We start from the raw sequence: 15,032 nt of genomic DNA, 5'->3' as shown, positions 1-15,032 counted from the left end.
CAATTTTGACGGAATTAGGTAAGAACGTTCAAAAGCTGATTGGGGGCAGATGTTCGCAGGTAAAGGGGCAGCTGGAAAATGGGAAGCCTTCAGAAATGAGATAATGAGAATCCAGAGAAAGTATATTCCTGTTAGGGTGAAAGGAAAGGCTGGTAGGTATAGGGAATGCCGGATGATTAAAGAAATTGAGGGTTTGTTTCAGAAAATGAAGGAAGCATATATAAGATATAGACAGGACAGATCGAGTGAATTCTTAGAAGAGTATAAAGGCAGTAGGAGTAAGAGGGAAATCAGGAAGGCAAAAAGGGTTCATGAGATAGCTTTGGCAAATAAGATTACGGAAAATCCAAAGGGTCTTTACAAATACATTAAGGACACAAGGGTTACGAGGGAGAGAATTTGGGCCTCTCAAAGATCAGCTAGGAGAAAGTGAGGACTGCAGATGCTGGAGATCAGAGCTGAAAAATGTGTTGCTGGAAAAGCGCAGCAGGTCAGGCAGCATCCAAGGAGCAGGAGAATCAACGTTTCGGGCATAGGCCTGAAGAAGGGCTTATGCCCGAAACGTCGATTCTCCTCCTTGGATGCTGCCTGACCTGCTCCGCTTTTCTAGCAACACATTTTTCACCTCTCAAAGATCAGTAAGGCGGCCTTTGTGTGGAGTTGCAGGAGATGGGGAAGATACTAAACCAGTATTTTGCATTAGTATTTACTGTGGAAAAGGATATGAAAGATATAGAATGTAGGGAAATAGATGGTGACACCTAGCAAAATGTCCATATTACAGAGGAGGAAGTGCTGGATGTCTTGAAATGCATAAAGGTGGATAAATCCCCTGAACCTGATCAGGTGTAGGAGAAAGTGAGCACTGCAGATGCTGGAAAGATTATTTCAAATACAGCAGGAATTTTCCTGCACATTCACCCACCTCATTTACTGTATCTGTTGCTCTCTATGTGGTCTCCTCTACATTGGGGAGACTGAGCGCCAACTGGCAGAGTGGTTCAGGGATCATCTCTAGTCCGCACACACCAAACAACCACTTCAACACCCCCCTCATCCTCTCCCAAGGACGTGCAAATCCTGGCCTTCCTCCGCCGCCAAATCAAAGCCACCTGCCAATTGGAGAAAGAACATTTCATTTTCCGCCTCTGGACCCTAAAGTCACACAGCATCAACATTGACTTCACCAGTTTTGGTTTTCCCCCCAACCCCCCATTCTCATTCCAGATCCAACCCTCCAAGTCCACACTGCCCTCTTGACCTAACCTACCTGTCCATCTTCTATCCCACCTATCCATTCTACCTCCCCACTGACCTATCACGATTACCTCCTACCTGCATCCATCTACTGCCATCTCAGGTAACTTCCCCCACCCCCATTTATCTCTCAGCTCTCTTGCCCTCCAAATTCTTGCTGAAGGGTTTATGCCCAAAATGTTGACTCTCTTGCTCCTTGGATGCTGCCTGACCTGCTATGCTTTTTCCAGCAATGCACCTTTCGACTCTGACTCTCCAGCATCTGCAGTCCTCACTTTCTTCTTGATTTGTGAATAGATTGGCATTCAATCTGAGAGTCATAGTTCAGCTGCAAAAATTTGATTAAATTTTACTTCAGTAACCATTAAGACTTGGAATAGGTGTTAAACTCATTCAACCCATGGGAGTTTATGTATCTAGGAAGAATTACATGACTCTGATTGTGCCCATGTCGATTTTGAATGCAAGGTTGTATTGTGCAATATTTTATCAAAAGCTCACTTCCAAGTTTTGACTACTGTATATGTCAGCAAATACTCTCACTTTTTAAAAAAAATGACAACTGCCGTTTAGAATTGGTACTGCTTTCATTGTCTGAAATAAATCACGATTAACTTTTCCACACTATTTACCTATGACATGCAAATTCTCTACGGTTACCTATCAGGCATCATCTACTTTGGTTGAAAAGTCCAAGTTCCATCAGGTTTTTCTGATACCTTAACATCACAAGATTGATTGATTGTATGTTTGACCAGAAAAAGAAATAAGCAATGAATGTTGGAACAGGACTGGTTCAGTTCCGTGATCCTGTAAACTGAATTATCTATTTTGCTTATAATATTTTTGCATTTCAAAACATTACCAGCTTATATCCAGTGAAAATGTAATCAGAAAGCTTCATTTGAAATTGTGATAGGAATGTAACGACTTCCAGATTTTTTGTTTTAACTTGTGCCACTTTTTTCAGAATCCATCTACAGAAGAGGTGCGCGGCGTTGGAGAAAGTTGTATTGTGTAAATGGACATACTTTCCAAGCCAAAAGATTCAATAGGGTGAGGAGAACGGTTGTCTATTCTTTCTCCACAAAAAAAGCTGTGTTCATCAAGTTTAGTTAGATAATGTAACTTTTTTTCCATTTTGACGCCCACATCTTAATCAGGGGCTTTGGAGCTGGGTTTAATCTGGATCTTTGCTGGTTCTCAGAGTTTACTATGTGATGAAATGAGTTTGGTTCAGCAGCAATAAATTCCAATCAGAAGCAGCTACAAACGTTGGAATCAGAATTAAAAGACCACACATAAGAACTAATTAGGTTCCATATGGGGAATTCTCTATGTGGATTATTTCAGAAAATAATACTGAGACATGTCCAGGAGTCAAACTTGGCCGATCAAACCACAATTCTTTGCTTTATGTGCGCTCTTGTGGGCTTGTATGGGGTTGCAGTTCAATACTTCCTACTAAATGTGTCACTGTTTATATCATAACTACAGCAACCTGCATACAGTAAATGGTCTGAGTGAGTCAGCGGGTTCCATGAAATCTTTGTTCATGCACAATGTCTGCTGTACACATTTTCGGCTGAGTGGAAGATTGCGCGAGCATAGAAATCACTGAGATGTCATGGTTGGTAAAATAGGACGAGTCTAATTGCAAATAGGTGTGCTGCTCATGTGGGCTACATTTTGATCTGTTACCAGGAACATGTTTAGACTGTCTTTTCGCTCTACCTCTCTCCCAACCTCCAAACAATGGCCTATATTTCTAGTCTTTTAAAAACCATGTACAATAATTAAATTTACTGTTTGAGAACTTATTTTGGAGTATGAGTAATAACATTTATTGTCATTTTAATAAAACTTGGTAGCTAAGGTGCTCTGTTTGTGCTGAACATGAAATACTTCATTTGTTTTCTTGCTCTGTCTCCTTCAGCGAGCACATTGTGCATTTTGTACTGATCGGATCTGGGGCCTCGGCCGTCAAGGCTATAAATGCATCAACTGTAAGCTTCTCGTCCATAAGAAATGTCACAAATTGGTTACAATTGAATGTGGACGTCATGCTGTAAGTCTTTCTCCATTATTTTTCAATTCCAGGCTCTGCCTGCTTATGGAGGAGAAAATAGTTGAAAAAATTGTATTGACAGGGATGTATGCACTGTTAAACAGTAATAATTTTATTTTGGAAAGACATTTATCAGAACTATTAATGATTTTTGTATCTGTTATTCCTAACAAGTAACTCCATTGGATTTTAACTCCAGAAAATCCAGCTCCAGTAAAACAATAGTTTTTGTTAGTTGTGATTTGTGTTATAATTTTTAGAACTTCATTATGTAGGATATTTGTTCAGAAGAAACTGTATGGATAGATAACAATATTGAGTGCTCTGGATTATTCAGCAGAGAAAATGTTTTCTGCCTACTTTATCAATTATTTTGAACATCTTAAACATCTCATTTACATCATCCCTCAATCTACTGTATTAAAGGAAATTGAAGTGTAGTTTATGCAACCTGTCTTCCTAATTTAATGCTTTACCCTAGTAATATTCCAGAGAATCTGCTCAATGACCGCTCCGAGGCAAATATAGTCTTAGAGTTGTTTGTCTTTCTTACTAGTTTCTCCATGATCTTTTTCTGCTCATGTTGAATTTAGTTGTTCCATTCTATAATTTATTCTTAATTTTCTTTGTAATTAAATTTTATCCTCAAATTATGAAGTCTGATGCAAGGTACCTATTTAGTAAATCTGCCATTTTCTGAGTGTTAGCTACATTGTCATCTGTGTTTGCAATGATGTTGTCAACATGCTGCAAGGGACAGAAGGTCTCATAGGCAAGCTCAATCCTGTCCTTACGCAGCATCTATGAAATAGGTATCTTGGCTGATATGAAAACTAAATGTTATTGCAGGGTGAAAACTTTAGTTTGATACTGCATGCAGTAGAACTCAAGAAAACAGATATTAAAATATGCACAAAATAGCAAATTCCTTCCAACCATTTTGCTGATTGTGCAATGCCATAATTCAGAGAAATGTCAAATGTTGTTTTATTCCTAAAGTAATGCAAGTCTAAAGAAAACCTTCAAATTAAGACTTAATGATCTGACATCGTGGATCTGCTTTTAGTTTCAGCACTCCTGATGTGATTCTTGTGTAATAGGAAATGAAATGTTGGAATGAAGCTGGGTGTCTGTGTGTGTGTGACCGAGTACGAAGGAGAAAGAGTGAATCCCAGTGTTAAATACTCCAGATTAAATAATCTCCCAAAAAATGATCGTGCTCAGAAGAAAGAACTTTATACTTCTGAGTGAACACATTTAAAAATATGGCCTGTCCATTTAATTGAAATTCTGGAGTGTAATGTAAAGCCTGTGAGGTTAATGGGATGTGCTACTTGGAATGGAATGTACATATGTTTGGAGCTCACCAACACATTGCAGGAAGAATGCTTGCTGTTGCCTTCCATTGTGCTGTACCTGGAAGGTGTGCAATGGAAAAACTAGCTGCATGAGCATTGAATAGGCAGGATAAGTGACTTGACCTGTGAGGGAGGAAGCTGCAGCACATATTCTTCCTGGCCATCCTACAGCATTGACTGTCTGTTACACCTCCCTGACATATCTTCCTATGTGCTTAGAGGGATGGGAGGTATAGTGGGGCAATGGTTTCACTAAGATCCAGTGCCATGTGTAAGTTTTTCAGTAGGTGTTCAGCCAGAACTCCATCCATTGAGTGTTGTGCCTCATTATGAACTGCTGCTGGACTCGAAATGCATTTTGAGTCCACATGGAGAAGCTCTCAAATATAAAAGAAAGTAAACATGATGAACATTTATGGATAATCTACTAGTTACAGAAAATTCACTTTCACCCTGACCACTAAAATGCCCTCTAAGTTTCCTTTTTTCTCCTTCCCATTGTACTTCAGTTTACTCTTTCTACAGTTGGGCTGGTGAGGACCTGCTCTGCTCAGGAGCCTGTTGGCCTTGCAATTTTGGTAGGGTGACCCTTGGACTGCTTGAGTGAATACGCAGTCCTCTACATACATTGATGAAATCTGTGGTGGTAATGGCGTCCTCATTTAGGTTGGCTGCTGAGTTCTTGAATGTGGACCAGTCCACTGACTCCTAATAGTCACATAGGAGTTCATCTGTTACGTCAGACCAGCACTGTACAATTTTCCGTTCCAGATCCTCGCGCTTCAAACCCTCGCACTTGTAAACCGGTACAAGGAGCAGAGTCTTGCGATCTGATTTTCCAAAGCGTGGGTGGAGGATGGAGTATTAGGTGGCTTTGATGGTTGAGTAGCAATGGTCAAAGTTATTTAGGCCTCTGATGTGATAGGAGATGTATTGATGGTATCATGGTGTCAACTCTTGAGGTTGGCCTCGTTGAAGTCACTGGCAGTGGTGAAGATGGTCTCAGGGTATTCCATCTCAAGGCTACTTGTGGAGGTGTATATTTCATCAAGTGTGCTCTTAATGTCCATGTGGGGTGAGATGTAAACTGCTGTCAGGATAGTAAAGGCGAACTCCTGCGGCAGGGAGCAGAGACAGCACTTCACTTACAGGGCATTTTAGTGGTAAGAGTGAAAGTGAATTTTCTGTAATTAGTAGCTTGTCCATAAATGTTCATAATGTTTACTATCTTTCACGTTTGAGACTTTCTCCATGTGGACTCTAAATGCATTTTTATACCATCCTGCAGCAGCTCATGGCCAGGCACAACATTCAATGGATGGAGTTCTGGCTGAACACCTACCGAAAACATGCACATGGCACTGGATCTTAGCGAAACCTTTACACCTCCTATACCTCCCATCCCACCATTTGGATACAGCCCCTGGTGGTTGATATTACTGTTATCTCCTGTCTGCGCCATTTCTTCATCTGCAGAACTCTTGCAATGAGGTGCTTACTAGTTTGTGTACTCACACTCTCTGTCAAGAATTCCCACCAACGTTTCTAAATTTGGCTGGTAGTAAGTCCAAGATGCAATTAGACAAAGCTGCCTCTGTGGCCTCAGTACTCTCATTCTCGGAGGTTCAAGAGGTATTTCTTAGAAGACTTTTGCAAGACTGAAGAAAGAAAAGACATCAAAACCAGTGATTGGAAGTTGTGTGCAATGATATGATGGGAGAATGGTACGTGAGCGGTACATACAAGTTTGGAGGGACATAGATGTCTCCACATCCCTGCATGAGCAGTCCCAGTCTTCTCTTGTGAAGGGGTGAAGACATGTGTTGGGCAACCCTCCACCAGTGCAGACTCATTCTACCCTGTTATGGGCTGTCTTCAGAATGAAGAGGAGGGCAGGAATGAATGAGGTGACAGTACATAGCAGAGCTGTTTGTCCTTGCTTTTGTGAGGGCAAGATGGTGAGATATTCCAAAATAAAACTGAGGCAGCGGTCCAGAGGTATTGCAGGAGGAGTGGTATGGGATGTTGAGGAGTTAGAGTGGATGAGGGAATATGTCTCAGGCAGGTGTGTGCAGTGACATTAATAGATTGTGAGGTGGCAGAGAAAAGTGAGACACCCTAATAGAGCAGAGAAGATCATTGACATTCTTTCTACACTGCTCGCTGTTCTTCTGCATCCTAGCGATAGCACTAACTTGGGTGGCAACCTCAGACCAGGCTGGCATGGTGTAATGTTACAGTTCTTCTGTCAGTTCTCCAAGAAGACAACATCTCTTCAGTTCACAACCCTGTCCATTTGGATTCTACACTGTTGGCTAAGAAACATGATGCTATCTTCCTGGGAAGATCTGTCTGTCAATAAACAAGGAAGCTTTAAAATGTCATATCTGGGTACATAGTGGTGCTTTAAAGATGACATAAACACCCGGGATGCTGGTCTTTGGACAGATACGTTGAGTGATGAGTTGCTTTGGGAACTGCATGTGGTAGGATGGAGCAGAAATCAGTTGCAAGATTTGTGCTAGGGGCTTGGTAGGCAATCATTGAGGCAGGTTTGGAATAATGGGTCAAGAAAATGTATGAGGCATGATGGCACAAAACTTGTCGCAACTTTAACTTATCCAGATAAAAATTATCATCTATTTACAAGACTTTTGCTATGTTCAGCACTTGGTTCCTTCTTAAAAAGGGATTTTTTTATTTGGAATGTATGTTGATTGTTTTCTGTTTTACAGATCAGCACACATACTTCTCATTATCCTTGGGGAAGTGGTGATCAGGTATGAGTGTGAAACTGGGTTAGTTTGCGAATATTACTAAATTATCATCTTGCATTTAAATTTGCATATTGTTTCACAGCTGACAATCTTAATGTTATGCTTTGGTTTAGGAGCATATGATTCCAGGTGCTGACAATGCAGAAAGTATTGCCCCAGGTAAGGACGGTCTCTATTTTTAATGTTATTATTTTAGATTATTTAACTTGCTGCCTGGCATCTGTGCTGTTTTAAATTCAGAGGGCAAAGCAGAAATACCGGTCAGGTGGAACTTTGCCTAAGAAGCACTTGCACTCTCCAACTTTTTCCACTCGTTCATGAAGGCTTGTAATGGTTCAAATGAGATAGACCTTGAGTACCTCCTGTGAGGTCATTTTATTAGACGAAAAAAAGTAGGTTGCTTGATGATTCAGGAGCTTCATCAAAGAGCTGAATCCTATTCTCACCTCGACAGCCATACTTTGCAGCATGGGTAATTAGATAACAGTTGGGAGCAGAAAACCTGAATGGATTTCTCCTTCTACCTCATTCTTCCTACTTTTCACAACGTCCAATGGTAGTGTGCCTGACTCGGTGTAAATTATACTGAATTTGCAAGTTTCTTGATTACAGAATTCAGCACTGCATTAAGCAATGTATTTCTGGCAAACACCTTTATCATGATCATTAATGCCAATTTTTCCAGTAGATGGGAAGTACAGAATGTAAAGAAATTAAAACCGTTTTCAGTGTGTGAGAGAGCTCCATCTGTCTGAATGCTACTCACCTCACTGACTTATTCCCTGGCACCCTTCTGCTCTCTGTTCCTGCATCGAGGTCCAACCCATTCACTACAATGCTTAGAGTACCATCACAAAAAGAAGAGGTAGGTTGTGGTCTAGTGGCATTATTGCTAACCTATTAATCTAGGGTAGTGCCCTGACAACTAGGTTTCAAATCCTGCCATGGCAGATGGTGAAATTTGTTTCAATAAAAATCGAGAATTAAGTGTCTAATAATAACCACTAAACTGTTGCCAATGGTTGGAAAAATCTATCTGATTCATTTTAGGGAGGGAAATCTCCTGTCCTTAATTGGTCTGACCTACATGTGACTTCAGGCTTGCTGCTCTCAGTTTGATTCTTAATTTCCCTCTGAGGCAGTTAGGGGTTGGTAACAAACGTTGGCCCAACCTGTGATACTCATGAATGAGTTAAAAACAAAACACAATTGGTGGAGAAGGAAGAAATCGGTTAACTATTTGAAAAGTGGAAAATTTAAAAAATGTAGGGAAATGTAATAATTTGGTCATGCTTTGAGTTGCAGGAGGCTTGATGGGCCAAATGGCCTCTCACACTTGCTTAATTAGGGTGTGGGGTCTGCTGATTAGTATAACTTTTGACCAATAATCCTCTGAGTTTGAATATGTGATTATCTATGAAGGACCAACTTTTACATGCGTTGATATTTCATAAATAATCTGGCCTTCGGTTTTGCTGTAAAATAACACAATATATGGCCATTTGAAAAAAAAATCTTATAAACTGGGCACTGGTTACAGGAATTCCGGACAGTAAAGGTTATTGAAAATTGTATGTGGATAAAGTTTTAATAACTAATACACCTAAAGTGTGTATTTAATAGTACAGGGAGATATTGGAGTTGAGTGAGCACTGGTTAAGTGTACACAGCAAAAATTGAAATTGCTAGAGAAACTCCGGTCTGGAGACACCTGTGGGGAGAAAACAGAGTTGTCATTTTGTGCAATAACCCCGTTTTGTTTTAAGTGTTTACATGCTTTGCTTTTATCCTGATTGGGGATCATTTATTAACATGGATGGGTTGATGAACAGATTTTTAAAAAACAATGATTCAAGATGGTTGAGGTGTAATACAATATTGTAAGGAACAGTGATTGGGCCTTAGCATTTACAATTTGCGTGACTGATATGAATAAGGTGATAAAGTACACTATAATTAAGTTTGTTGATACAATGTTAAGTGAGAAAGCAGGAGAATGAAAAGAGACTGCAAAAGCAAAAACATGGGTTGATTGATTGGGTAAGCAAGTATTAGATGGGGTAATATGTGAAATTATCTGCATTAGTTTGAAGAATGTAAATGCAGATTTTTTTTAAATGATCCTTGCAGACAGGTTCCAAAATTAAATTAAGGATACAATTAAAAAGGCAATGTATGTTAGCCTTCATTTCAGTGGATTAGAGTACAGGAATGGAGAAGTCTTATTGCTATTGTATCTTCCTTCAATGAGACCACGTCTGGATACTGGAGATACAGTTGAACACATTATCTAGGGAAGACTGTACTTTATGGTGGAGGGGAAGATATGGGATTGGGTTGAAGTTAAAATCGCAATGAAACCAGCCATAATCTTATGAAATGATGAGCTGGCTTCAGTGGCCATATGTTCTACTTTTTTTTATGTTCTTTGAATATTGGTATTTTCTCCTAGCTGAAGACCCCAGAACTAGAGATCATATGGGTTCAGTCATTAGGACTGAGATGATGAACAACATTTTAACTTGGGATTCTGAACTTTAAGAACTCGTTACTCCAGAGGGCTGTAATAATTCCAGCCAGGAGTTTGTCCAAGACTCAGATTTTTGAATATTAGAAGAAATAAATGGTATAGAATGTTGATGTGAAAATTCAGAAGATAATATAGAAGATATTATTGAGTGTTGGAGCTGACCTGAGAAGCTTTATGGCTGACTTGTTCATTACCTTGTGCATATCTCTTGGAAGTGAGGCAAATAGTGACGTGTAGTATAAGATAACTGATCTTGTGTGTGTAAACTACACGAGGAGAGTGGTCATACTTAAAGGACTAGTTTGTTGTTTTCATTTGATGTTAATCAATTTGTAATTCAATCAATCGAATAATAACTACGATAGAGCTGGCATTACAGGTTTTTGGATTGGAGTGGTGAGTTATGTGTACATTTTGAAGAAAACAATATTGTGCCAAGTGTATAGAAAAAAATATAAATTCAGAATAGGTAAAATTGTGATTCAAAATCATTTCTATGCTATATGATTACAGGCTCCTTCACCCAATATGTCTATGCTGTACGACAAACACCAAATTACACTAATCCCATTTTTCTGCACTTGATCCTTAAGCAACTTTTCCCTGTCAATTTTAGTACTTGGCCAGATCTTCTGAAATGTTGTGAGAGTGCCTGCCTCCTCCACACTCTCGGGCAGCAATATTTCTGCCACCCTCTGGGTGAAAAGAAAATTTTCCTCAGTCACTTTCTCAATCACTTACTCTTCACTTAAACTTATACCTGCTGGTCTTAAACACATCTGCCTTGGGAAAAGAGTCTCACAATCTACTGTGTCAAATCCTCTCATAATTTTATATATCTCAATTGGATCCACTTTCAACCTCCTCTGTTTGAGGGAAAAGAAACCTAGCATATCAAGTTTCTCCTCATAAGTGAGACCTTCCATCCCAGGCAACATCCTGGTGAGTTTCCACTTCACCTTCTGTAGTGCAATTATGTCCTTCGGACAGTGTGCCAAACAGAACTGCACAGAGTATTCCATCCGTGGCTGAACCAATGTTTTACGGAGTTGTAACAAGATTTTGTTGTTCCCATATTCTATATCCTGGCTAATGAAAGCAAGCATTGTGTTTGCCTCCTTCACCACCCTCTCTGTCTCTTGCTGGCACCTTCTGGGATCTATGGACTGGTTCCTCAGTACTTGCTAGCATTCTATCATTCATTCTGTATATCCTTCCCTTATTATACTTCCCAATATGCATCACCTCACACTTATTGGGATTAACTTCCACCTGCCATTGCTTTGCCAAATTTACCTGCTGAACAATATCAGACTCTAGCCGACGACCATCCTCCTCATTAGCAACGAAACCATCAATTTTTGTCAGCTGCAAACTTACTAATTATACCTATTACATTCAAATTCAAGTTGTTAATGTACATACCAAACAGCAAGGTAGCCAGCACTGATCCCTGTGGTCCATTGCTGGTCAAAGACTTCCAATTACAAAAATAACCCTCCACAATCACCCTATGCCTCCTATATGCAAGCTAGCATTTGATCTAGTTTGCCAATTTGCCTTAGATCCCATGAGCTCTTCGCTTTTGGACTAGTCCTCCATGTGGGATCTTGTCAAAGGCCTTGGTGATGTCCAAGTAAACAACAACAGCTGCAGTACCATCATCAATTTATTTAATAAATCTTTCAAAAAAAACAATTTTGTCAGGCAAGATCCTTCTCTAACATATTTGCGCTGACTATTCCTGATCAATCCCCTGCCTTTCCAGGTATTGATTAAACCTGTCCCTTAATTTTTTTTTTGAAGAACTACCCCAGCAATCTTCTGCCTTGCTTTGCGTAACAAACTAGGATATATTGGGACTTATGCTCGTTGGGACTTATGCATCTTCAAAACATCTAATATCTCCCCCTTTAGATATTTAAAAAAAAACAGCATGGGCTCCACATTGTTTAAAACTTCTTTAATGTCATGTAAAAATGGATTACAAATGTTTGCACATCTTCAATCTTCATGGTTAGGATGAACCACACCAAGTTTGGTGTTTTCTATTCTTTAATTAGCTTCATATTCATGATTCACTTAATTTCTTCATGTGCTGAAGTTGAGAATTCTTATTGTTCTTTGAGTGTTAATCAATGCATTGTCTTACAAATGTATTTTTACAAAGTCAGTTATTTCAAGATTGTAATGTTCAAGTCATGGCAGTATTCTGCAGTACTCCGCATCTCGGGTGCATGAAGAGGTTGAAACAAAAGTGAACAAGGTTTAATTTTTAACACATTTCTTGATCACAGGATGACCATTTTGGTAGTCTTCTCAGCTAATTGTGATTGAAATCATCTGTTATTCTACCACATTAAATTGACAGTTCTCGACAGCAGGCAAATAATGTTCGTAAGATGATGTCCGTAATAAGCGGTGAAACTTTAAAAATTAAATCCTCCTTGAGATTTGGGAAAAATAATGCCAATATTTTTGAGCAATCTCTCCAGTAAATATTAATAAGGAATAAAGATCTAATTTTCTAGCAGTCTAATGCCTAACAAAGAATATATCTCCCTCTACGCTCCTTGCAGTTATTCCATACAAATCTTCCAGCCAAGAAAACCTGGATCATGTTGGTGAGGAAAAAGAGGTATGAAACAAAAATCAGTTTGTTGGTTGTTAATATTCTAAAATACAATATTAATGAGAAAGGCTAAGGTTCCCTTTGCAATATTTTGAATAGGTCTGAGTGTGACAGGGGAGAGATGGGACATATCGTATGATCACAAAGAAAGATGCTGGTACTCAGTATAATTTTGCTGCACTATTCTAAATTTTTACGAACTATTTTTGTTTAATCTCCAAGTGGAGGGATTCAGTGCAGTTATTAACATCTAGAAATTACTGAAACTAACTTAAGGTTAAAGGGAAGATTTTCAGTGCTCAAAATTGTGGCATTTTGACAGAATATGGGATCATATACAGTTTTCATTCGATATGCCTGCCAGTTCTATAGTGTATATATGTGCAAATAGAACTACTCTGTCACTCTCTCATGAATTAGATTCAACTATACTTTCTGACTGCCCATTCCAACCCTGATCACATCACTTCCCTACGTCTAACAAAAATGTCTTCATGTCTGTTACTCTATTGACATGAACCTTAAATCTGGCAATATAATCAGAATCATTTACAATTTTGAGTACCTCCATCAAATATTGTGTTCTTTTTTGCTGTAAGGAGAACAACCTACTTTTTTCAGTTTCTCAACATAGCTGAAATGGATTGGATGAAACTCTTTCTGCTGACAGGTAGTCAGTAATTGGAGGCCATAGAACATATGATATTAAGTACAGTGTAGGAGCTGCACATTCAGTGCACCATTTCTCCACCAACCATGATGCCATTCTAAACTAATTTCATCTAATTACTTTTCATCCATATCCCACCCTGTTCATGTATCTGTGTAAGTGCCTGTTAAATGTTAGAAAGGGTGTTTTGTTATGGGGCTGCCTGCAGTGCTCTCTCTTGAATTGACCAGCTGCCTTCAACTTAATCAGATCATTGTTCTGCTCCATTTTGATGTATTTTAATTTCATCTGATATTGTCATGCTATTTTTCTGAACAGGCCATGAGCAGCAGGGAAAGTGGAAAAGTTCCCACCAGTTTAGGTGTTCCAGATTTCGATCTAATCCGTGTCATTGGAAGAGGTAGCTATGCTAAAGTCCTCCTCGTTCGACTGAAAAAGACCGAGCGCATTTATGCAATGAAAGTTGTGAAGAAGGAGCTAGTTAATGATGATGAGGTGAGGAGCATTTAATCACATTGCAGTTATTAGATTCTGAAATTGTAAAAATTGTAGACCTGGGAATTGATAATCATTTGGAAGCTGAATCTTAAGAGGATTTCTTATGTAAATTTAAAAACTCTTTTAAAGATTTTAAAAATCTTTATGAAATAAAGTTTTAGTAAATTCAGTTACTTGAGAATGCCATAGAAGCAAAGAAAGAAGATCCTTTGCACTTCCCTTGGGTTCAGTTTTTGAGAAAGATCAAAATCACCAAGGATATTGTGACCACATGCTCAGTATATGCCTGCAGAGCAGAAAAGCATTGTGTTTCCTGACAACATTTTAGCCATGTGAAAGTTTTTGTACAGATATCTTGTACTGAGATTGACTAATCTTGTGTTACTTCTTTTAATTATGGTTTGGAAGGAATCTAATTTTTCAATTGAAGTACAAGCTGTTGAATCATTTTGGCATGGAATCTAACATTGTAGCATTTTTGACCATGATAATGACTACAAAGAAAGTTAAAGTTATTGTGCAGCCTGCTATAGGAATGAGCTTTAGATTTTCATTTTAAAAGTAAGGTTCTCTTTCAAGCTATGGTATTAATTTGTAATAGATTTAGAATATGCAAGTTCCCATTATAAGTCTTGGCTACTTTAATCCAGTTCTTGTGAGGAACTACTGTGTAGTTAAGATGCACTGTTTGTTGATGGCTTCCTTGAATCTGTTCTTTTCCAAATTCTAACCAGCCATTTATGCAAACATCTTCCCCATTTGAAATCAACTTGAAAAAGTTGGGGGGTGGATGTGGGAATATGAAAAGTTCTGATCATTTTAGTTGTTTTATGTATCACTTGAAGAATCAGCGTAGTCTCTTAATCTGTTGTAATATAATTCAGAAAATGTTAGCTTAACTTGAAATAAGTGATTGTATCCATATCGGGAGTTCATTATTTGTAAGTGAACTTGAACTTTTAAGAGATGCGTTGTGAAACATTCTTTCTTGATGTTCAAAGTTGAACATGGTTACATAAATAATTCGAAAAAAAAGTCTTGACTGTTCTCTTTCAGGAGGTGCTATGAGTTTCAGACAAAAGTTGGAAAGTGTTTGCTATTACTTTTGAAACAAAGTTTTTAAACTTGTTTGTCTGTAGAACTCAATGTCTGCAGGCATGTTCCTGTGGCAGTGATCACATGCCTATCCTTGTGTTTATGTTGGAGGTGGAGAATGGACTCTGGCAATTGTGTCAAATAGAA

General features: G+C 38.8%; 1 protein-coding gene across 1 annotated transcript in view; it reads left to right on the top strand.

Moving 5' to 3' along the window:
• Positions 1–15,032, top strand: part of prkci (protein kinase C, iota) — a 146,246-nt gene that overhangs the window by 88,958 nt on the left and 42,256 nt on the right. Inside the window, exons 5-10 of the mRNA XM_072572095.1 lie at positions 2,228–2,313; positions 3,194–3,325; positions 7,419–7,463; positions 7,574–7,619; positions 12,570–12,628; positions 13,611–13,787. Coding sequence (XP_072428196.1) covers positions 2,228–2,313; positions 3,194–3,325; positions 7,419–7,463; positions 7,574–7,619; positions 12,570–12,628; positions 13,611–13,787 — 545 coding nt within the window. The remainder of the gene's footprint in view (positions 1–2,227; positions 2,314–3,193; positions 3,326–7,418; positions 7,464–7,573; positions 7,620–12,569; positions 12,629–13,610; positions 13,788–15,032) is intronic.

This window comes from Chiloscyllium punctatum, chromosome 6 (assembly GCF_047496795.1).
Source record: "Chiloscyllium punctatum isolate Juve2018m chromosome 6, sChiPun1.3, whole genome shotgun sequence".
NCBI lineage: Eukaryota > Metazoa > Chordata > Chondrichthyes > Orectolobiformes > Hemiscylliidae > Chiloscyllium > Chiloscyllium punctatum.
Note: the sequence above shows the minus strand (reverse complement) of the source record. Positions and strands in the feature narration are given on the sequence as shown.